Raw genomic sequence first — 22,401 nt, forward strand, 5'->3', positions numbered from 1 at the left:
GAACCATATTTTAAGTAGCTGTTTTAAAGTTCTTGCCTGTTAATTCTATAACCTCAATTACACTGGATCTGTTTCTAGTCACTGATTGTTCCTCCTGGGCATGGGTCACTTTTGATTGGATGCTGCACATTGTGACATTATAATTTTTTGTCTGGATTTTGTCAAAAATCCAGACTATGTGAACTCTGGGAATTTTTCTTCTTACATCTTCATGGCAGTTTTTTGTTTTGGTTTTTGGGCATTTGGATTTTTTTTTTTTTTTGGTGGGGTATCAGCCTTATAGAATTTCACTTTATGCATGCAGAGCTTAGAACTTAGCCTTGGACTTAAGCTAATGCACACATTTGCTGTACAATTATAGCTCCCTTGGCTTTCCCAAACTCTGATTTCTGCCTCCTAAGCTCAGCAAGCTTGCCATGCTTTCCTTGGATTTCTTTCCCCATGTCCAGAAAGTGCCTTTAGAAAGAAAATGAGGACAATCATAGGGTTTGCTGCATTGGTTTCCCTTCTTGACCTGCTGTCCAATGTCTGAATTGTTTTTTAGGGTCTCCATTGTTTTGTATATTTTTCTACCTCTTTACATGTCCAATGTCAGTTACTTTATCTTGGCCAGAAGTGTACATCAATTCAAATTTTATATATGTACATACTTGTGTAATTATCACTTTAATTAATCCTAAAAGACCTTAAAAAATTCTCCCTTGCTCATTTCCAGTCAGTATCAACCCTCAGAGGTAAATTGCTCATTTATATTTCCATTCATTTATTTACTCATTCATTCATTCATTCATTCATTCACTCACTCACTTATCACACACTTACCGAGCCCTTAGTATCGGTCACACAATGATGTACAGAGAGAACAAAATAGGCAATTTCCCTAATTCATTAACTTTTCAGTCACACAAGTAAGTAAATGTGATATTATGACAGTGGTGAGTATTTCGTTAAGAGGTTGATGGTTCTATAAAAACATTTAATAGGAGGAAATTTCCTTCTCTGGGTGGTCAAAGGGAGCTTTCTTGAGGAAGTGACATGAGCTAGGACCTAACCAATAAATAGAAATTAATTAGGAAAAGAGTTTGGTGAGGGGTGTGAGGAGAACGCTCCAGGAGAAGAGAACAGCAAATATCACATGTGCGGATCATAAAAATGGACAGAATGGCTGAACACAGCAGTCCTGAGCAAGAGGCTTTGAGTTGAAGTCAGAGAAGCCAGCGGAGCCCAAGCAATGCAGGTTCGACCAAAGATTTCACTGCGCACTCTGGGAAATGGGAGGCTATTGGAACACTTCAAAATAGGTTAAATGTCGACATGGGGAATGAGGAAGAAAGACATGCAAAGATGAGGCTTAGGTTTGAATAAGGAAGTGAGCGGTGGGGCTGTGGATGGAAATATGGAAAGAGGTTTGGGCTGTGACTTTCATTGGGAGATGGTGTTTGGATAAAAGTCTGAATTCAGTTTGGGTCTTATGGAGTTTAAGGTTTATTTGCCACATCAGGAGGAGTCATCAAGGAGGTAGTTAGATATATGGAGTTCAGAGGAAAGGTCTGGGCTGGGGATTTAAATAAGTGATTCACATTTCCTAGTAATGAAGCGATGGGTGGTGTGTGACACGAGAGAGTAGAGATCAAAGTGAAGAGAGGGTCACAACCAAGGACCAGGTGCTGAGGCCTCACTAACACATAAGGACAGCGCAGGAGCAGGGAAACCAGCCCAGGTGACTAAAGAGAAAGAGCAGACAAACAGGAGAAATCCAGGAGGACATGGTGTCACAGAGCCAAAGGGCAGGATTGATGAAATGCCGAGTGTGGTCTCTAGATGCTACTGAAAAGTCAGATAAGATGAGAACCTAGACACGTTCGTGGGTTGGACCCAGAAGACGCACAGGAGTGGACCAGGGAGTGAGTGCGAGGCAAGGCCATGGAGGCCGTGGATTCACAGTTCTTGGAGATTTGGGCTGTGATAGAGAGGACGGAAATGGGGCAGTAGCTACAGGGAATGAGAGGGTGAAAGAAAGAATTGTATTGTGTTGTTTGTTCGTGGTTTGTTTGTTTTAATGGGCAAGACGTGAATGGATTTAAAAACCAATGGCAAGGATCCAGTGGGGAGGGAGTGTTTAAATACAGAAGAGAGAAGTGTGAGTCTTGAGATGGAATCGAAGGGTGCCTTCGAAAGTCTGGGGAGAGAGAGAGAGAAAGGCTCAGGGAGGTAACCTAATACAAAGGTAATTACACAAGGCTGCATTCTTTAAACGTAATTTATTGCTTTGAGGCTGTGAGGAAGCAAATGGCCTTGCTTTGGCTCTGACTTTCAGCTGGTTGTCAAAATCAAGTGCTTCTGCCCAGTCATTGCTACTCAAGTGAGCACAGCAGACCCCCAGCTCATCACAGGGTGTCCTGCAGACCCCCAGTCCGTCCGTCACGGCATCTTGCATACCCCAGCTCATCACAGGTGTGCTACAAACCCCGCATTCTCACATGGCTTCCTGAAGACCCCCGCCTGTCACAAAGCTCATTGAATAGGAGAAACTCAAGGTTTCAGTCCTACCTTTCTCTCTCCTTTATCCACTTCCACCATGGTTCCGGCGCGAGTGTAAATGCTCTTTCAACTCAGCCCAGTGCACCAAGTGTCTATTGAGCCCCTATATTGTGCATCATAATGAGCTGCAGGCAGGTAGAGCAATGAGTGGTACGTGTAGCTCCCAGAACAATCGTTGGAAACTATTTGCATTGAGGGGGTCGCCTGCATCAACCCTTCAGTGGGTCCCATGGCGCAGAGTCCAGTCTGTGCACAAGGCCTGCACAAGGCCTCTGCGTTCTGCAGCTGGTCTCTCACCACTCCCTGTCCCCTTTTTCACCAGCCTTTCTAGGGTCGAGATTCCGTTCTGTGGGAACTTTTCTGTTCTTCAGATCTACTGGTGCCAGGCAGCTCTCAGCCTAAGCCTCTCCTCCTCTCTTCCCTTCCCCTTTATAAACATTTTTTCAAGTCTTAACTGGCTGTCACTTCCAGTAGAAGCTGTATTTCCCAGGACATAGATATGCCCAAAGCCTGTACTACCATCCCATACTTCTCATATCTGGTGATATTTGCTGATTGTCCATCTTCCTAATAAGCTCTTGAAGGTCAAGGACTCTGTTTATAGTCTTCCACTGTAGCCCCAACACCTCATATAGAGCCTGTATGTGTTCACATGTCCAACTAAATGTACTCACTGCACGAATTATAAATAAATGGTTCCTATTCATTGAAGAACTTACTGATCATCAGGTAGACATGCATGCAGTCCACGATAATCCACGCAGCAATAGAAGTAGAATCTTCCTAATAAGCTCTTGAAGGTCAAGAGCTTATTCAGCAGTAGGAGAGAAAGTGATGAAGTCATGACAGAGAAGGAGGTGGGGCGGCTCTCAAGGAGGTAAACAGCTAAGTAGAGTTTTCGAGAGTGAGAGAGAAGGGCTTTTCCATGAGCAATGGGAGGGACATCCCAGGAGAGCAATCAGTTTGTTCCAAGGCACAGAGGCGTTAGGAGCAGGGAGTGTCATGTCTGAGGCGGGGTTAGGGGGGATGGGAAAATGGGATGCAGGGAGCTGGATCTGAGCTGTCGGCCATTGCTGCAGAGTGCAGGAAGGCTGCAGATGGGTGCACTGGCTGGCAGTCGGGCTAAAGAGAGGGGAAGGGGCCAGCCCTCGGAAGATGTTAGTCAAACAGAGAGTTTGGACTCTATCACCCAGGAAGTGATTTTTGGTGCAGAGTCAGATGGATGGAGTTTACTCTGGCAACTGGAAGAAAAATCAATTTGAAGGAGCATGGCTGGAAGGAGAGAGATGAGTCCAGAAGCCTTCGGGACCGTTCAGGGAAGAGATCAGAGGGTCCGGACCACAGGCAGGGAAAGGGAAAGGAGAGAGGTGGGGCTCGAGATGTTTCGAGAAGGAAGAACGGTTGGCGACTCCCTGGGCGTGGGGAAGGAGGGTGACGAAAGAGCACAGAGTGGTCGTCAGTCTTCTCACTCGGATGACAGCATGGGTGACGTGACTACCTTGGAGGGAAGAAGGAGTGGGCTCAGGGCGGGGAGTGGCTTAGGAGGTCAGTTTAGACTGTGCGGATAAAGAGCTCAGTAGGTGGGTGGATACATGTGAGTGTAGCTTAGAGAGAAAACTCAGCTTTAGTCAAACAAATAGATACAAAACTATAAAACAAAAATTATCCCGTCCAATAAATGAAAATGGAGAGAAATTCGTAATTTCCCAAAAGAATTACTCATTGAGATTAAATATTCTTTTACATAGTTTCTTCTCATTTTAATCACGCCTGGTATGATAATATGTTATTCACTTTACACGGATTCAGTTTCGACAAAGAGGTTTTTGAGTGGCTATCGTATTAGAACTGGCCTGACATAGACAAGTGACCTCATCACACTCAATCCTCTGAATGACTCTGTAAGGTACAGATAATTATCCCTATGTCACAGAGCAGAAACAGAAAACTGAGGTCAAGAGAAGTTAAAAACTTCCGTGAACGCAAGAGTTAGATGCAAACTCAACCCTGTCTTACGCCAAATCCACTTGTGTCCAACTGCCATTGGATCATGTAGTCTAAAATCTTCCTGGTGCCAGAGTCTTGCTGGATGAGGCCTGTGGGGGAGCAGGCAGGCGTGGCTAGAGCTAGCCACACTCAAGGCACTTGGAGGCCCGCCGTTCCAGGACAGGCTTCTGCTCTGAGTTTCCACTTTTTGAGGGACATCAACGTAGTTGGGATGTCTGCCACAGGCATTTACCGGCATGTTGTGTAGATCTGACCATGGTGGGAATATGATCAGATCTACACAAAGGGGACAAAGAATACTGGGAGGGATTTCCAAGGGGTAAGATACCACTTTCTAAAACTGTGCAATCTGGTTTTGCTATCTCGCTTCTTAAAAAATGAGCCTGTGAAGCAGAAACAGCAAAAAGCATGGGATCTGAGATTTGGGATTTGAGACCTGACTGAATTCCAGGCAGAACAGACGAGCTGTGTGACCTGAGATAAATTACACAACCGCTCCGAGGTCTGTTTACTCACCTGTAAAGCGAGGACAACCATAATATCTACATCAGGTGGTTATCGTGAGGGTTGAACGAGGTTATACGAGAGAACCCACTCTGCTAACTGTCCAGCTTGTCCCCGTTCAATTGCTAACGGTGTGGAGTGTTGCAAAGTCTCTGATTCAGGGGCTGGACCCTCAGCTTACCACCTCTCAATGGTTCTTTCCTCTCTTGCAGACTTACTTCGTTCCAAAATGGCATTTTCCTTTTATCGAGTTTTCTTAGTCATTAGCCTCTGTGCGCCAATCTATTGTGTGTCCCCAATCAGTCCCCCTAGCAAAGGATCCCCCCGCCCTCTCTTCACAAAGAGCAGCCCCGCTGCCTGGGTGTCTTCCAGCAACACCAACTTTGCCTTCCGCCTGTACCAGAGGCTGGTTTTGAAGACCCCGAGTCAGAATATCTTCTTCTCTCCCGTGAGTGTCTTGACCTCCCTGGGCATGCTCTCCCTCGGGGCCCGCTCAGCCACCAAGACCCAGATCCTTCAAAGCATGGGGTTCAACCTCACACACACGCCGGAGTCCACCATTCACCAGAACTTCCAGCATCTGGTCCACTCACTCAGCATCCCCAGCAAAGATCTAGACTTGAAGATGGGGAGTGTCCTCTTCATCGAAAAGGAGCTGCAGCTGCAGACAAATTTCTTGGACAATGTCAAGAGTCTGTATGAGTCAGAAGTCTCTTCTACAGATTTTTCCAACCCTTCTACTGCCCAGGAAAAGATCAACAGCTATGTGGAGAAGAAAACCAAAGGGAAGGTTGTAGACTTAATCCAAGGCCTTGAACCTCTGACAGCCATGGTCCTGGTGAACTACATTTTCTTTAAAGGTAAGGCTCTGAGAGGTTGATTTTGATTTTAATGTCTGTTTTCCACCCCACACCTCCATCCAGCCAAATAAGCAAGCTAGACAAACCCTAGACAGCAGGGCGGAACAGTAGAAAGGCCTAAGTTCTAACTAGCTTCGTAACTAGATGGCTGCTTGACCTTGGAGATCTCATGTTCCTTCCCTTAGCCTCAGTGCATCAATGATAACATGGGCTCATTCAGTCCTGTCTTTGTATAGCCTGACTATGTGTCCTGAGAGGCTAACACTGGCCTCAGTGGGCAGCCCATAAGGAAAATCTGCTGGAAATTAGCTTGGGAGAAAGGACCTTATCTCTTGCCACCAGTAGTTGCCCCACTGCCCGTGAAGGTTTTGAGCAGGGACACAGAGCTCTCTGACACCACAGTTTAAGAGAGAAATTCAAAGGTGAAAACACGTTCAGAGACGCAGAAGTGCAGACAGGCCAGTGTGACTGTCATTCACATGCCCTGCACATCTGTCTAGAGCTTTACAATTTACAAAGACACTGTTGCAGCAGAATAAGCTTCAGCTATAAAGCTGGACAACCCTGGGTTTGAATTTTACCTCTGTGCCGTACTCACTCCATGATCCTAGAAATATTGCTTTAAAAGATCTGCTGTGTATTGAGTGCCCGATGTGAACCAGTCTTCGTGCTAACTGGATGGATGGATGATAAAGCCAACCTCACAGGGTTGTGTTTGGGGTTGAAGTGTCCAGACTCTCTAGGCAGAGTTATCACGGATGCTATTACACCATCCCTCCCCCATTTCCTCTCTCTTCTCTTCCTTTCTCCCTCCTTTTATGCATACATTTCTCCCTTCATCTACTCATCTCTCCCTGTATCCACCCATTTACCTATCCTTCTACTCAGTTATCCATCTATTCTGCAATGTGAGAGGAGAAAGAAACATAATTAATATGCTTTGAGCCCCTACTAAGTTTCCTGAGCTTAATGTATGTTGTTCCATTTAACTTAATTTTATTGAAATATAATTCACAAACCATTCATCGCTTTAAATTATATAATTCAGTGGGTTTTGGTTTTTAGTATATCTGCAAGTTTGTGCAAATACCTCTATTATTAATTCCAAAACATTATTATCATCTCAAAAAAAAAAAAACCATTCATTAACAGTCATTCCTCATTCCTGCTCTTTCTCCAGCAAAAAGTAATATACTTTCTGTCTTTATAAATTTGCCTATACTGGACCTTTCATATAAATAGAATCATATAATAAGTGAAGATCTTTCTGTGAACATAGCTTTTATTTTTTTTTTTTACCAGTCAGATGTATTTTATTTAAAAACAAAATTAAAAAATCTTTAATTGGAAAGTCTGTTTAAATTCAACATTAACTCAAGCTCTCAAAAACCTATCAGGGAAAACCAACCGGTAAATCTGTGAACATAATTTTTCATTCCTTATAGCAAGGAGCATGATTGCAGGATTGTAAGGCAACAGTATGTTTGGTTTTGAAAGAAACCACTAAACTTTCTTCCAAAGTGCCTACGCTATCCTGCATTCTCATCAGCAATGAATGAGAGCTCCTGTTGCTACCTCCCCGCCAGCGTTTGGTGCTGTCACTGTTACAGATTTTGGGCCATTTGAATAGTGTGTAGTGCTATCTCATTGTTGTTTAATTTGCATTTTCCTGATGGCATATGATGTAGAACATCTTTATAGTTATTGCCATCTCTTAATCTTCTTTGATCAGATACTGTCAAGGTCTTTGGCTCATTTTTTAATCCAGTGGCTTTTCTTATGGCTAAATTTTAAGAGTTCTTAGTATATTTGGGTAACAGTCCTTTATCAAATGCACATTTTGAAAATATTTGCTTCCTGTCTGTGGTTTATTTTCTCATTCTCTTGACATTGTCTTCTAGAGCAGAAAATTTGAATTTTAATGAAGCCCAGCTTATCAATTATTTCTTTTATGTATCATGCCTTTAGTATTATATCTAAAAAGTCATTGCCATATCGTAGGTCACCTAGGTTTTCTACTATTTTGTCTTCTAGGTATTTTATAGATTTGTGTTTTACATTTAGGTCTATGATCAATTTTGAGTTAATTTTTGTGAAGGGTGTAAGGCCTGTGTCTAGATTTATTATTTTGCATACAATGTTACCTATTCCAACTTTGTTCTTCTCCTTCAATATTGTGTTGCCTATTCTGGGTCTTTTGCATCTCGATATAAACTTTAGAATTGGTTTATTGATACATACAATATAACTTCTTAGGGTATTGATTAGGATTTCATTAAATTTATACATCATGTTGGGAAGAACTGACATCTTGACAATATTGAGTCTTTCTATCCATGATCGGAGAATATCTTTTCATTTATTTAGTTATACGATTTCATTTATCAGAGTTTTGTAGTTTTCTTCATATAGATCTTATACATATTTAGTTAGATTTATACCTAAGTATTTCATTTTATGGATGTTAATGTAAATGGTATTATGTTTTTAATCTCAAATTCTACTTGTTCATTACCAATATATAGAAAATTGATTGACTTTTGTATATTAACCTTTTGTAACTTGCAACCTTGCTATAATCACTTATTCGTTCCAGGAATTCTTTTGTTGACTCTTTTGAATTTTCTGCATAGACAATCATGTCATCTACAAACAAAGACGGTTTCATTTCTTTCTTCACAATCTGTAACCTTTTATTTCCTTTTCTTGTCTTATTGCATTAGCTAGAACTTCCAGTACAGTGTTGAAAAGGAGTGGTAAAAGGGGCCATCCTTGCATTGTACCTGACCTTAATGGAGGAAGATTTGAGTTTCTTACCATTAAGTATTATGTTAGCTATAAGGGTTTTTTGTTTGTTTGTTTTATTTTGTTTTGTAGATATTCTTTATCAATTGGGGGCGTTCTCTTCTATTCGTAGTTTACTGAGTATCATGAGTTGTTGTTCAATTTTGTCAAATGTTTTTTCTGCATCTATTGATATGATTATGTACTTTTTCTTGCTTAGCCTGTTTATGTGATGGATTACATTAATTGATTTTAGAATGTTGAACCAAATTTGCAAACCTGGGATAAGCCCCATTTTGTCATGGCGTATAATTCTTTCTGTACCTTGCCATATTTGATTTGCTAATATTTTGTTGAGGACTTTTACATCAATATTCATGAAAGCTCTGGGTCTGTAGTTTTCTTTTCTTATAATATCTTTGTCTGGTTCTGGGATTCGGGTAATGCGGACTTCATAGAACGAGTTAGAAAGTATTCTCTCTGCTTCTTTCCTCTGAAAGAGATTGTTGAGAATTGGCATAATTTCTTTCTTAAATGTTTGGTAGAACTCACCAGTGAATCCATCTGGACTTAGTACTTTCAATTTTGAAAAGTCATTAATTATTGTCAGTTTTTAAAAAATAGATATAGGCCTAATCGCATTGTCTATTACTACTTATGTAAGTTTTGGCAAGTTGTGTCTTTCAAGGAATTGGACCATTTCATCTACGTTATCAACTTTGTGAACATAAGAGTTCTTCATAGTATTCCTTTATTTTCCTTTTAATGTCCATAGGACCTATAGTGGTGCTCCTTTCATTTCTGATATTAGTAGATTGCTTTTTCCTTGTTTATGGTCCATACTTTATTTTCATGCCTCATGTTTTTTTGTAAAAGCTGGATTTTTTAAAGAATGTAATGAGGCAACTCTGAACGTCAGATTCTTCCCCTTCCCCAGGGTTTGTTGTGGTCGCTTGCTGCAGTAATTGTTTGTTAAGTAATATTTCTGAACTAATTTTTTAAAATCTATACTTTGTTATATGTGGCCACTTAAGTCTCTTCTTGGTTAATTAAATGGTCAGCTATGATTGAGCAGAGATGTCTTAAATGCCTGGAACAGTGCATTTGCACAAAGTCTTTGTGTGCATGATGGGGCATGCCATCAACACTCAACGAGGCAAATTATAACTCTGATTCAGCCTCCACTTGCTGTGCAGACTCTCAAGGACAGCCCAGAGGTAAGAACTTACAGCCTTTTCCTATTTCTTTTTTTTTCAAATATGCATACAGCTTTACATTTGAATACAGACTCTAAATGCCCTGGGTATACTGGAACTTTCCATTTTTTTTCTCAGCTTTTTCTTTTAGATTTTTTTGATTAGTCTATTGTTTGTCCCATCTGTTATCCTCATCCAGGTAACCATTCAGCTAAAACACTCAGCTGTAATTTTTTCTAACAAATACTCCCTGACCCTGGGAGAGAAGGCTTTTAGCACTGAGTGAGCTTTAATCAACCTTGTAAGTGGGGTCTTCCAGGAAACTCTCAGACAGATAAAATAATTACAGTTCTTTGGGAATAAGGCTTTAACATTTCTTCAGCTCTGTTCCTCCCCCTCTGGTACTGGGAATACAGTCTGCTATTTTTCAAGGCTACTGCTGAGCTAGAGAGTGGAGGATGAGACTAGTGCAAGTTTACATGTCTCAGAATTGACTGTTCTCATTGAGATTCAACCATTTTTTCTCGAAAAAACTCTCCCCAGTTTGCTGCAAGCCTTTGGTTAATTTCCAGAGTTCTGAAAAAGCTTACTCTGACTATTTTGCCAGTTTTTCTTGTTGCCTTTGTGAAAGGGTAAATATGCAGACAGAGGTCCTTACTCTGTCATTTTTGCAGATGGCACCCTACGGTCACCCTCAGCCTGTCCTGTTAAGCTTTTTGATTAGTTGATTGTTTTCCCTAAGTATTATCCACTGTCTCAAGCAGCTGCAAAATTTCTCACTGCCGATAACTATTTTTGACTAATTTTCCCTGAGGAAATGGCTTTTTGCTTTGGTTGAGTTCCAAGTCAGATCAAATGCAGGCAGCTCTATAAATGATGCCTTCCAGAGAAGTACGAGACAGCTTGAATAATGAAAACTCTTTCGGAGTGAGTCTTTGAAAGGGTTCCAGCCACCCCACTTTTTCCCTTTCAGTGGCTGTCAGGTTGCTGGATTTCATTGCAAGTTCAGGCTATTACTTCTCAAGGCTACTGAAGAGTTAGAGGGGGTGGGGAATGGAAATAGAGCATGTTAAAATACCACAAAGTTCACTCTTCTTACCAAAATTTAGCTGTTTTTCTTTAATAGTTTCCCAGTTTGCCGAAAGCATTTGGTTGATTTTTATTAACCATTGTTAATTTCCATTAACTATTATTGACAGTTCTCTCACTGATTTTACGGAAGAGAGAGTTTTCAGAATTTCACCATTTTGCTGTCTTCACTTCACTAATTGCAATGTGACATAAAGACCTCTCTCCTCTTCTTTGTGCTAGCCAAGTGGGAGAAGCCCTTTAATCCTATGTATACGATTCAGAGATACCCATTCCTGGTGGGCAAGAGGACGGTGATGGTCCCAATGATGCACCAGATGGAGCGATTTTCTTTCGTGGTGGATCCACAGCTGAATTGCTCTGTGCTGCAGATGGACTACAGTGGAGACACCGTGGCCTTCTTTGTCCTCCCCGGCCAGGGCAAGATGAAGCAGCTGGAACAAGCCTTGTCATCTAGAACACTGAGGAGGTGGAGCCACTCACTCCAGAAGAGGTGGGCATCTGTGTCAATTTGCAGCGGCCTGAGCCCGGTGATGGTGTACATCCGAGAGTGGGAGAGAGACCGTGATAGTGGCTGTTGAATAATTGCTTCTGTAAAGCGAGACCAACTGTATGTTAGGCAGTAAGCTTGGTGCTCTGCATGCATGTTTGTTCTCACTTGAACTGCACAATCATCTGACAGACGAGGAATGTTATCCCACCATTCAAAGATAAGGGAACAGAGACTCCAAGAGAGAAAGTGAATGCCCCAAAGCCATGTAGCTAACATGTCCCTGCAAACTTATCATGTCACTATAGCTCTTCAGTGCTAGCAGAGCTCACTCTATCAGCCAATCTGATATTTAATCCCATGGCACAAGCGCATAAAAATAAACAAAAAAGCTTTGATGCTCACCTGCAAAATGAGGATAATAATATTGAACTCATAGGTTGCTGAAAAGATAAAATGAGTTAATATTTATGAAGTACTGAGAAGAATGCTGGGGAGATAGTAAGTGTTCAATAAATGTTAGCTGATAGTAACATTATTATTTGTTCTATAATTACATAATTATAGAGAGTATCAGAGGAATGTTAACCATAAGATAAAAAGGACTGTCAAAGTCTTATGTATGATCTCTTAGCAATATTCTCTTGGCCGTGCGGGCATCATTCCCAGAGGCTCATAGTCTAAGAGGAAAGAAAAAACAGATCAGAGATAAGCGTAATTAAAGAAAGACAAAGATCAATGCCTGGGGGAGGGCTGGCAGAGTGCTGAGATGCTTCTGAGCAAAGAGAGATCTGTTTCAGCTGGGATCGAGGGAAGGCTTCAAGGAAGGGGTGCATTTGAGCCAAAAGTATGGATAGAACATGAAGGTATGGATAGGACAGAGGCTTAGAAAAGGCATTTTTGGTAAAGGAAACAGCACTCATGAAGATGCAAAGTTGGGAATCAAAGGACACCGTAGGATATCTCAGAGGTTTCTTCAGGGCTGCATAGAGGAAGAGATGCCAGCTCAGAGACTGGCGATGGGGGCGGGAGCGTCTGTAAAGAGACAGAACGGAGAGAAGAACGAGATGGCCCGTCCAGCTCAGGAGACAGCATCAGGGAAGTGAGCGCTGTCCATTGAACTAGATGTCACAAGAAGTCCATCAATGAGGACCGAAGTGCCTGTCTAACACTTTCGTGCTTTCATTTCTGTGACTTACTAAGTACATGACCTTGGGCAAAGCACTGAAATTAAGTTTTACTGTTATTAAAATGGAGATAACATTCACGAGACAACACCTAGCACATAGTAAATGCTCGGTGAGTGTGGGCTGTTCACTTCTGGTCCAGGAAAACCATTGCAGAGGAAGAAAAAAATGTGCCAAACTCTAGGATCGTGCTGTCCAACATAGTAGATGCTAGCCACGTGCGGTTATTTAAATTTAAATTAATTAAAATTAAATAAAATGAAAAATGTAACTCTTTGTTGGTACTAGCCACATTCAAGTTGCTCAATAACCACTTATGGCCAGTGGGTACCATATCGGACAGCACAGATGTAGAATATTTCTAACTTTTCAGAAAGTTCTATTAGACTTTGCTGCTCTCCGGGAGTGGCAGAGTTAGTCTCAGGAAGGGCTAATGGGAGGCATTCTGGGCCGGGGGTGGTAGACGTGCTTCCATTACTGCCCAGTGCCTCCCATTTGCCTCCGCCATGAGCTCCCTTGCTGGACCTCCTTCTCTGTCCTGTCTCCTACTTCATCAGGGGCCTCATTTTTCATCTCATTTATCTTCAGGGCTGGACTTGCTCATCCAGAAGATTGACTTCCAGAGCATCTTGGGTTGGTTGACCCCTTTAGATGCAACCAGCAAGGCCTGGTGGTAAAACAATCTTCTGAAATGCCGCCAAGAAGCAGAGATGGGGATCCAGGGCTTGTGACTTCATCTCTTCCCTTCTCCTTCCCTACAGGTGGATAGAGGTGTTCATTCCAAAGTTTTCCATTTCTACCTCCTACGACCTGGTAACCATCCTCCCAAAGATGGGCATCCGGGATGCCTTCGACAAAAATGCCGATTTTTCTGGAATCACAAAGAGGAACTCCCTGAAGGTTTCCAAAGTGAGTTGGTATATGAGAATATTTACATGAGAGCCTCAGTTGGAAGGGCCTGTAGCGACTGACCAGTCGAGCACTCTCATCTCGCTGATAAGGGAACGGAGTTTTGCGACGCGAAGTGACTTCTCTGTGGCAGGAGTAAGGCCAGAGGTCATGGCTTCTGGGGCTGTGGCTTTATGGCCATCATACTTCTGACACACAGGCACCCGTTATCCCTCATCAAACAAATGTCCCTAAGGTCCAACCACAGTTCTCTGAGAATCGTGCTTGCCCCTGGCAGGCAGCACCGCTGCCCAACACTTGCTGCGGATGAGCAGGTGCTCACCTGGCTTTCGACCTCACCTCCCCGGAGCCTAGGACCTCACGCTAAAGTCATAATGTGGCTGCCCATGAGCCATCAGTATCCTGTAGATATGTTGTGTTTGGCCTGCAGTGTCAAAAAATAAGAGAAAGAAAGGAAAAGGGAGAGCTGACTTCTAAAATGTAGGATACTGGGCCTAAAATTCTAGATTTCTGATTCTCTTGAAGCAATTCATCAAGCCCAGTTCCTACATGGCAACAGTGAGTCCAAATAGCCATTGGCCAGGGCTGAGCCATCAGCACCCCTTTTAGCCAGAGTGTACCCTCCAGGCTCCCCGTGGGCCCCATGACATTACAAGAGGTCTCCTCATCTCTTTGAGGGTACATGTCTAGCCCCTGTCTGCATGTGGGTCTCTGATTCCTGACCTAAAATTTATTTCAATAAAAGAAGATAATGGTCAGAAATGGTCCTGGGACACTGAAGGGAACCTTGGTCATTGGTGTCCAGGGAAGAAATGCAGAGAAATCCCACTGGAATATGATGGGCGTAATGGACGTTGTCCCATGATGTGCTTATGTTCACATATGAAAACGATGGCTGTAATTGTTCACAAGTGCCCTAAAGCTTAGTAGTACATGAACCACAGGTTAAGAATCTCTTCTGCAGAAGATCAAGAAGGAATCCAATACTTAGTAATACCTAACCTATATCTCCAATGCAATAACTGTAGTAATTACTATGACATACATACTTTGATTTCTTTTAATTCACTAAATAGCCTTATGGCACACGTCCGATTATTATCACTCTTTCATAAATTTGGAAAGTGAAGCACACAGCCCCTAAATAACCTTTGCAGCAGTAAGTGGCAGAACCAGGCCTCGAACCTAGCTCTTTCTGGTCCTTATTTGTAACAATTCAACTCCATGCTTGACAGCCAATTGACTACTGGCAACAACAGCTACCATCGACCGAGCAGATCTCACGCCGGGCATTTGACATACACTGCAACCCTGAAGCTTCTTGGAGGGGGTGTCCCCATTCCTGGGCAAAATACCAAAACTCAGTTTCAAAAAAGTGTCTCTCTGGGGGCTCTGATGTTTGTTTTTTCCTTGGCAGTTTGCCCACAAGGCTGTGCTGACCATCAGTGAGGAGGGTACTGAGGCTGCAGCCGCCACGGCCACCAAGCTCACGCTCCGGTCAAAGGACAACTCTTCTCAGTCCATCCTCTTTAACAGATCCTTCCTGCTGCTGGTGATCGACAGAGCCATGGAGACCTTGCTCTTCCTAGGGAAAGTTGAAAATCCCACCAAATCCTAGACGGAAAAAGGCCTGTTGATTGATGACATCTCGATACTACACAGGAAATAACAAACCACGTTGCCTAATGCTCCCTGTGTGACATTAGGATGTGCCCCTTCCTGTCCTGAGGGTCCCCCCTGACTCCAGCATAGCTGTACACTCCAACCAGATGCCACTTTTGAGTCTTAATCATCAAAAGTCAGCAAAGATCCGGTCACAAACCAAAGCCCATGAACCCCAAGTCAGCGCTCTTTTCCACAAATATCTCAGGTAAACTAGCTTCATGGAATGTTTCCAGGTTGACATATTTCTATTCCTTAGAGCCTCCGAGAATCGCAACATACAAACCAGTCACTCCTATTGAAGAATTACCGTAATAAATTTAATAAACCTAAAATGTGAAGTTGGCCAGCAATGGTGCTCTCATGTGCCTCCAGGGTCCTAAAATGTGCTAGAAATGAATCAGATAGACAAGGTCCCTGGCTTATTGGACCTAGGTGGGGTCAAAGACCACCACAACAATGAAATTGAACATATTAATAAACATGATTATTACAGGTTATGGTATGCGCTGTGAAGGCGCTGAACAGGGTGATTGGAAAGAGTATGATGGGGCGGTGAGCGGAGACCTTCTGTGAGCACAAAGGCTGAGTCAGGAATGAGCAGGCATGTTGGAGGGACAGAACCGAGCTCAGAGAGGTACACGGTCAGACCCTGTAGGGTGTTGCTGGCCAAGAAAAGGTGCTGTTAAACCAGCTGAATTTCTCAAACAGGAAGATGAAGTGTTGAAGTGTCGGTTGTGAAGAACTTTCTGAGTACACGGCTTGGTTTTCCTTCCAGACTTTGTCAAGGCTGGCTGCCTTCCTAGCTCTGACACGGTCGCATACACAACCCTCTGGGTGCTCAGCCTCCTCCTTACTGCTTTGGAGTGACAATGCCCTGGCCCTCTTATTCTGATTCCTCAGAGCCACACGTGGTGCAGTGGGCTACAGGGGTTGGTACCAAGCAAAGGCTACTCTGCCATCCTTTCCCATCTTCTGCCGATTGGGCTGTTCTGCCCCTTTGCACTTCACCTTTCATGACCAAGGGTGTCTTCTGCAGCCATCAGACCCAGAGACTCCTTTTCTGAGGGGGGCCGGTACCCCATACCATCTCAGACATGCCGGGGGCCTCACTTTGGCTTTTCCAAGCTCTTTAACACAGAAAGAAAGGAAAGAGAAGGGAGTTCTGCTAGAGAGCTGGAGACGCTTCCAGGGAATACGCGGACCCCGTCCTCATCCGAATATGGGAACAGAGACCCACAAGGACGCCCTGGGCAGAACGAGAACCAGGACCAAAGCCCAGATGTTGAGGACTCCAGCAGTGACTCTTTGAACAGCGCTGCCTGTGCCCAACTCTGCTTTATGCACAACGCTCTGCCATCGGGCACGCCGCAGAAACCCAGTGTGTCTACTGATCCGATCATATGATTTTTATCCTTTATGGTTGACAGATGGGGGGGTGGGGGATGGGCAGAAAAGGTGAAGGAGATTAAGAAGTACAAACTGGCAGTTCTTAAATTATTAATCACGAGGAAGTAATTTACAGCACAGGGAATATAGTCAATAATATTATAATAACTATGAATAGTAGAAGATGGATACTAGATTTACCGTGGTGATCACTTTGTAAGGTATGTAAATGTCTAATCACTATGTGGTACGCCTGAAACTATTGTATGCCAACTGTTATTAAAAAATAAACAAATAATAAATGTATTTGTTTGTTTGTTTGTTTAGTACTGGAACTCAAACAGTTGTTTAGTACAGAAAACAGTAGTTTTTTCCTCTAAGGGGCACACTGAGTAAGACCAGGCTCCACGCACATAAAGTGCCAAGAAGGAAAATGATTCAAAGACGACACAAAGGAGGTGACATGTGTGAAGAACTGGCTAAAGCTCCTTTTGTCACGCACAACTACAAGTTCCTTAGGGTAGCATTTGGGAGTCCCCAGTAGTCAGGCGTGGGTGGAGACTGCCAGCTTTCTTCCCATAACCTCACTCCCAAGGGGCACATTTCAGTGAAAGCCAGCCTCAGGTGGCATCCCACACCCGTTCGGACTCGTATTAGCAAGCAGGAACAAGGATGTCGTAAAACACATCCCGTCAGCTTGGTGAGAGCGAACCTCTCCTTCCGCATGCCCGTCCTTTGCATTTATTTCGAAATGTGCCCAGGATGCGTTTTAATCAGGCCTGGTAAGATGACAGGCACAGAGACAACTGCCTTTGAAAGAACTGTATTACTTAACAGCTCCCAAGAGAAGAGCACGTCACACCACACGGGGACACACGAGGAAGCACCAGGAGGCAGGAGGAGGGAGGGAACAGCATGGGTGCAAGGCTTTGTTACCAGGGTGATAGGACGTACTTAGGTGGGCAAGTCCCCTATGGGGCAGGAAGCAACACACACACATTGAGACTTGTGGTTGGAGGGTTTGCAATAGGATCTTTACAAGCCTGCGAAAACACAGCAATGGTGTAGATGTAAACGACTTTGGTTGTTAGTTTGACCCATGATTTCAAGATGCCAAATCATCAGTTATTAAGTACATGAATTCCTGTTTTGGGTAATCTTTGGCCTTGTGTTTCGTAAAAGGTTTAAGTCAGGGAAAAAAAAAATGTGTTTTTTTTGTAATTATATCCTATTTTCCCATAGACCAGTATATCCAAACCTTATTAACTTACTTTGATTTCTAGCCTTTTTAAGTTTTTCTTTTCCCAATTCTCTCAACCATATTGTTTGCCATATGTAAGATATTTTGAAGTAAAATGCAGTGACTCTTGATGGTAAAAAGGAAAAAGAAATCTTTTGGCAGAGTCATGAGCACCAGCTAACTCACTTGTTTCATGAGGCCAGATCAGCATGAGGTCAGATTTTTTTTCACATCTATGTCTAGTATTGAGTTTGAGGTCACACATCGGGTGTCTATAATATCACTTTAAATTAATGGCCAAGGATCTCGACTTTGCATGTGTTTCTTCAGGTGGCTCCCGGTTCCCAGTCCCGGGCATCGATTTCGTATCCTCTCCCTCCACTCAGACTCACCCGCCTCCTCCCTCCACTGACTCTCGGCCAATGGGGACAAGAAAGCAATCAGACTGGATGACCATCGTGTGCCCAGTGCCGAGCCTGCCCGTGCCCACACACTTGTCCTCTCACTCTCTCTTGCGTTACTGTGAGGAAGAGTTTATCTCCTCCCTGCTCAGGACGGTCCCGGTCCATCTTCCCTACTCAAGGACTCCCCTCTACTGATCTCTTACCCAACGGTTCAGGCCTTCTTTTGTCTCCTCTGCTGGTTTCCCTTCTTCTCTCTCTCATCTCACCTGGGCTCATGGCCTCAAGCACCATCTACACTCTGACTATTCCCTAGTCTCTGTATTTAGCCTGGGCCGCCTCTACTGAGGTTCAGACGTTAATAGTCACCTGCCTACTGACATTTCTTTTGGGATGTTTCACTGACCATCGAACATGATCCCCCGAACCCTGCACCCTCCCAATCCTCCATGTCTCAGAGAATCACAATGCCATCTACCCACCTGCTCCAGACATAACCTCTCCCTCAGCCTCCAGCAAGTCCTATGGATTCTACCTGCAAAGTTTATCTTGAATGTGTTTGTTTCTTGCCATGTTCCCAGACCAGGACAGCGCTATCTTTTTTCCTAGATGGCATGCCCCAGCTGTCTAGTGGCTCTGTTTCCATTTGTTCCTTCCTCTACCTCCTTCTCCATTAAGAGTCCAGCACAATCTTCTTAAAGCGTAAATCAGATCGCATCATTACCCTGCTCAAAACCCACAGCTTCCTGTTGCAATACAACCTAAGACCAGCTGGCTGCGCCCGCTTTGAGCCCTTCTGATCCCGCCAGCGTGACCCCATCTCTGTCTCTCTCGCCCCTTATGCCTCACCCACAATGACCTTCTCTTCTTCCTTTCTTCCTTTCCCGCATCCCACTCTTTGCTGTCTTGTCCCTGGTCTTCTTCCCCTTAAAATCTTCTTCCTCCTATTCTTTGCCAGATGGAGCACCTGCTTCTTTTAAGCCTCAGCCTAAATGTCCCCTCCTCAAAGGTGCCTCCACTGGCCGTCCAAAAGCCCTTCCATGCTGGTGCTCAGCTCCTTACTTGCATCTTTCATCATGCTCATTACACCTTGTAATCAGTCACTTTAGTGGGTTGCTTTTCTCCCTGTGTCTCCCCCACCAAAAAGGTAAACTCCATGAGGACCCAGATCTCCCCTGTTTCAACCTTCAACAAGCCCCTATGAGGGAGTTATTATTGCCCCAAGCTTGACAGGAAGTAAAATTGAGGAGGAGGGAATAGACAGGATGGTCATGCACAGAATGGTGTGTGGGAGTGTGCGTGCGTGCGTGCGTGCATGCGTGCGTCCTGGGACTTGTGTGCTACATTGCTGGCCGTGACTTGCTTTGGACGTATGAGATCATGGTGTCTGATTGCATTAAACCATTTGACAAGAGAGGTCAGACCTGGAGGCCCCGGGCATAGATGGAGAAAATATTAGCCAAAGAGGCCATTCCAAGAGCGACACGCAAGAGACCTTGCCTGGTGAGCTAATTCAGCAACCCAGAGCAGACTAGGCCAGAGGGTGAAATAAGACTGTTCTGGTAGAGAGCCAAGCCTCACTGCTTAAAATGCAAGGCTGGGACTGATATTGGAAGCCAAAGATGGGACATGGGGGACTGCTGAGGTCTGTAGTGACATGACCAAGCCAGAGCCATCTCTGGGAGCTCCCCTAGATCTAAGAGCCAGGAGCTGCATGAACCCAACTGTGGTGGGGTTTAAGATAAGACACACATGTTTTCTTTTCTGGGGACAATGTGACCCTGAAGGAACCCTATTATTACCAGAGGAGTCACATTGAGGCTTCCAATTTCATTCATTTAACAAGAAAAGAGCTTTCTGTTTGCATCACCATTTACCTTGCAAGTTCCAAGAGAGAAGAGGCCTGGGAATGGGCATAAGAGCAGCTAGGAGAAGTAGCTCTATATGGGAGCTCGCTTGAGAGAACAGTAAGATGGATTGTTCTAGAAATACGGAGGAAGCGGTGTCAGCGGTGTAAGCAGACGGAGGAAGGCCTGGAAAGCCATGCTCATGCACGTTTCATGTCCAGGCAGATCCATGGCGAAAGCAGAGAGGGAGGCTGCTCACAGAGGATGTTGGGGTCTCGTGTCCCTCATGCTAAAGGGTGCTCAAAAGAATGTGCAGTCCTAACGTCCCATGTGCTGAAGGGTGTTCACAGGGGGTGTGAGGGACCCAGCGCTTGACATGCTGAAGGCAGGTGGACATTGTTCCATGAAACGAGATTATTGGCACATGTAAGAAAGAGACCGGGGAAAAAACTGAGAAGCAGTAGGCACCCAGCTTGATTCTATAGACACAGCAAAGTCCGTGGTGGACTTTAAGTAAAGCTGACTGTCCTCCATCATATGGGTGGGCTTCGTCCAATCAGTTGAAGGTCTTAATAGACCCACGACTGACCTCCCCCGAACAAGAGCGAATTCTCCAGTAGATGGCCGTGGCACTCAAACAGCACATACACGTCCTCTGCTCTTCTGGGTCTCCAGCCTCTTAGCCCACTATAGGATTTTGGACTTGCCATCCTCCGTAACCATGTGATCCAAACTCCTTAAAAACTCTCTTTCTCGCTCTCTTTCCTCTCTCTTCTTGGCCTGGGCCAGACACTGCATTGACATCGCCTATGCACAGTCGCATTTAGCTCCCACCACAGCTCTATGAGATGCACTCAGCGGTGGCCGGGTCTGGGGTAGAACCCCAACCGCATGCCTCCCAAGCTGATTCTTCGTCCTCCAGCACGTGAAACATCGCTGCAAAGAGCCAGGTAATTTATGTGCAAGTCAAGAGTGAACTGGATCCCTCTTACGTGAGAAAGGAACTCTGACCAATTCTCTTGTTTGTTCACACTGCAAATGTGTCCTTATAAAACACCCAGAAGGTTCTCGGCGCTGTTCTGGACCCAGGGGTAGACTCTCTGTTGGTGGGTGTGGCAGACCCCATCAGTGCCTGGGCCCACTGTCCTTGTCCTTCACCTTTCCAGCACACACTGATTGAATCTCCCCAGCCGGGGCCTGTGTTGTGCCTCACACACGAGTCTGGCCAGAGCCACCTCCAGCCCCACCTACTGCAGAATCAGATTCAGCCTCCTGGGAGCCTTCATGTTTTAAAAGTGCCTCTGGATTACAACCATTGTACCAATCAGGACACGCTTTTATTTTGTCTTACGTGTATGATTAAATAATTCTATTTTTAACAATGCTTTATTGCTTTTTGTTATAAATAAGATACGTGCTCTTTGTGAGCTAATTATCAGGCAAATACGAACATCAACAAAGAACATAAAAGTCACCTCGACTCCATCACCTAAAGATTCGCTCATAATAAATATTCATTCAGTTCCAGGCTTCATTCGAGATCTTGAGCGATACATGGGTGAACACGAGTCAATGATCCCACTTCGTGAGGCTTTCAATACAGGAGAGATTTTGCTCTGTTTTCTGAATTTCCTTCTAGTCTTTCTTCTGTATACAGACTATATTTATTTAAAGTATCAATAGAACACCGAATGGTGTGGTGGGAAGGACTTCAGCTGGGGGCACAGATCTATCTTCTGAGTGTGACCCCACTCCCCATGGAGTGAGCAGAGCCCCAGTTTCCCATCTATAAAATAAGAATGATTGTGCCTCTCTCACATTCTTTTTTCCCCCAGTTTTATTGATAAATAATAGGCACGCATCACTATATCAGTTTAAGGTCTACAGCAGGATGGTTTGACATAGTGTACAGTGATAACCACAATAGGTTCAGTTAACATTTGCATTCTTATTGTGAGGGTGATTTTTAGAGGCCACTGGCTAGAACACACAGAACACCCATAACGGATCAGCAACATCCGCATCACGACCCCCTGCCTGCATCGCCAATATCAGAATCTCCTTAAATCCAGCTGGGTCCAAAATCACAATTCACCGTTTGTAGGACAGGCAGGGAGGACAGATACTTTGAAAAAAGGTCCCTTCCTGTTTGCTGCGCATTATCTTCATACTGGTTCCGAGAACCGACCTGACAAATATTGACTCTGCTGCTGTAATCTTCAAATACTTTCTTGTGGGTAGGAGGTGAGGCCTTGCTGAAGACCCAACACCTTGCCGTGAGTACCAGCTTCTGCC

General features: G+C 44.1%; 1 protein-coding gene across 1 annotated transcript; it reads left to right on the plus strand.

Annotated features, from left to right (window-relative positions):
- Positions 1-5,281: 5,281 nt before the first annotated feature.
- On the plus strand, positions 5,282-15,185 carry LOC105305169 (serpin A9). The gene is made up of 4 exons (XM_023522949.1): positions 5,282-5,912; positions 11,204-11,474; positions 13,420-13,567; positions 14,985-15,185. Exons 1-4 carry the CDS (start codon positions 5,282-5,284, stop codon positions 15,183-15,185), a joined length of 1,251 nt encoding a protein of 416 aa, XP_023378717.1.
- The last annotated feature ends 7,216 nt before the right edge of the window (positions 15,186-22,401 follow it).

Source organism: Pteropus vampyrus, unplaced genomic scaffold, assembly GCF_000151845.1.
Source record: "Pteropus vampyrus isolate Shadow unplaced genomic scaffold, Pvam_2.0 Scaffold367, whole genome shotgun sequence".
Classification (NCBI taxonomy): Eukaryota; Metazoa; Chordata; class Mammalia; order Chiroptera; family Pteropodidae; genus Pteropus; species Pteropus vampyrus.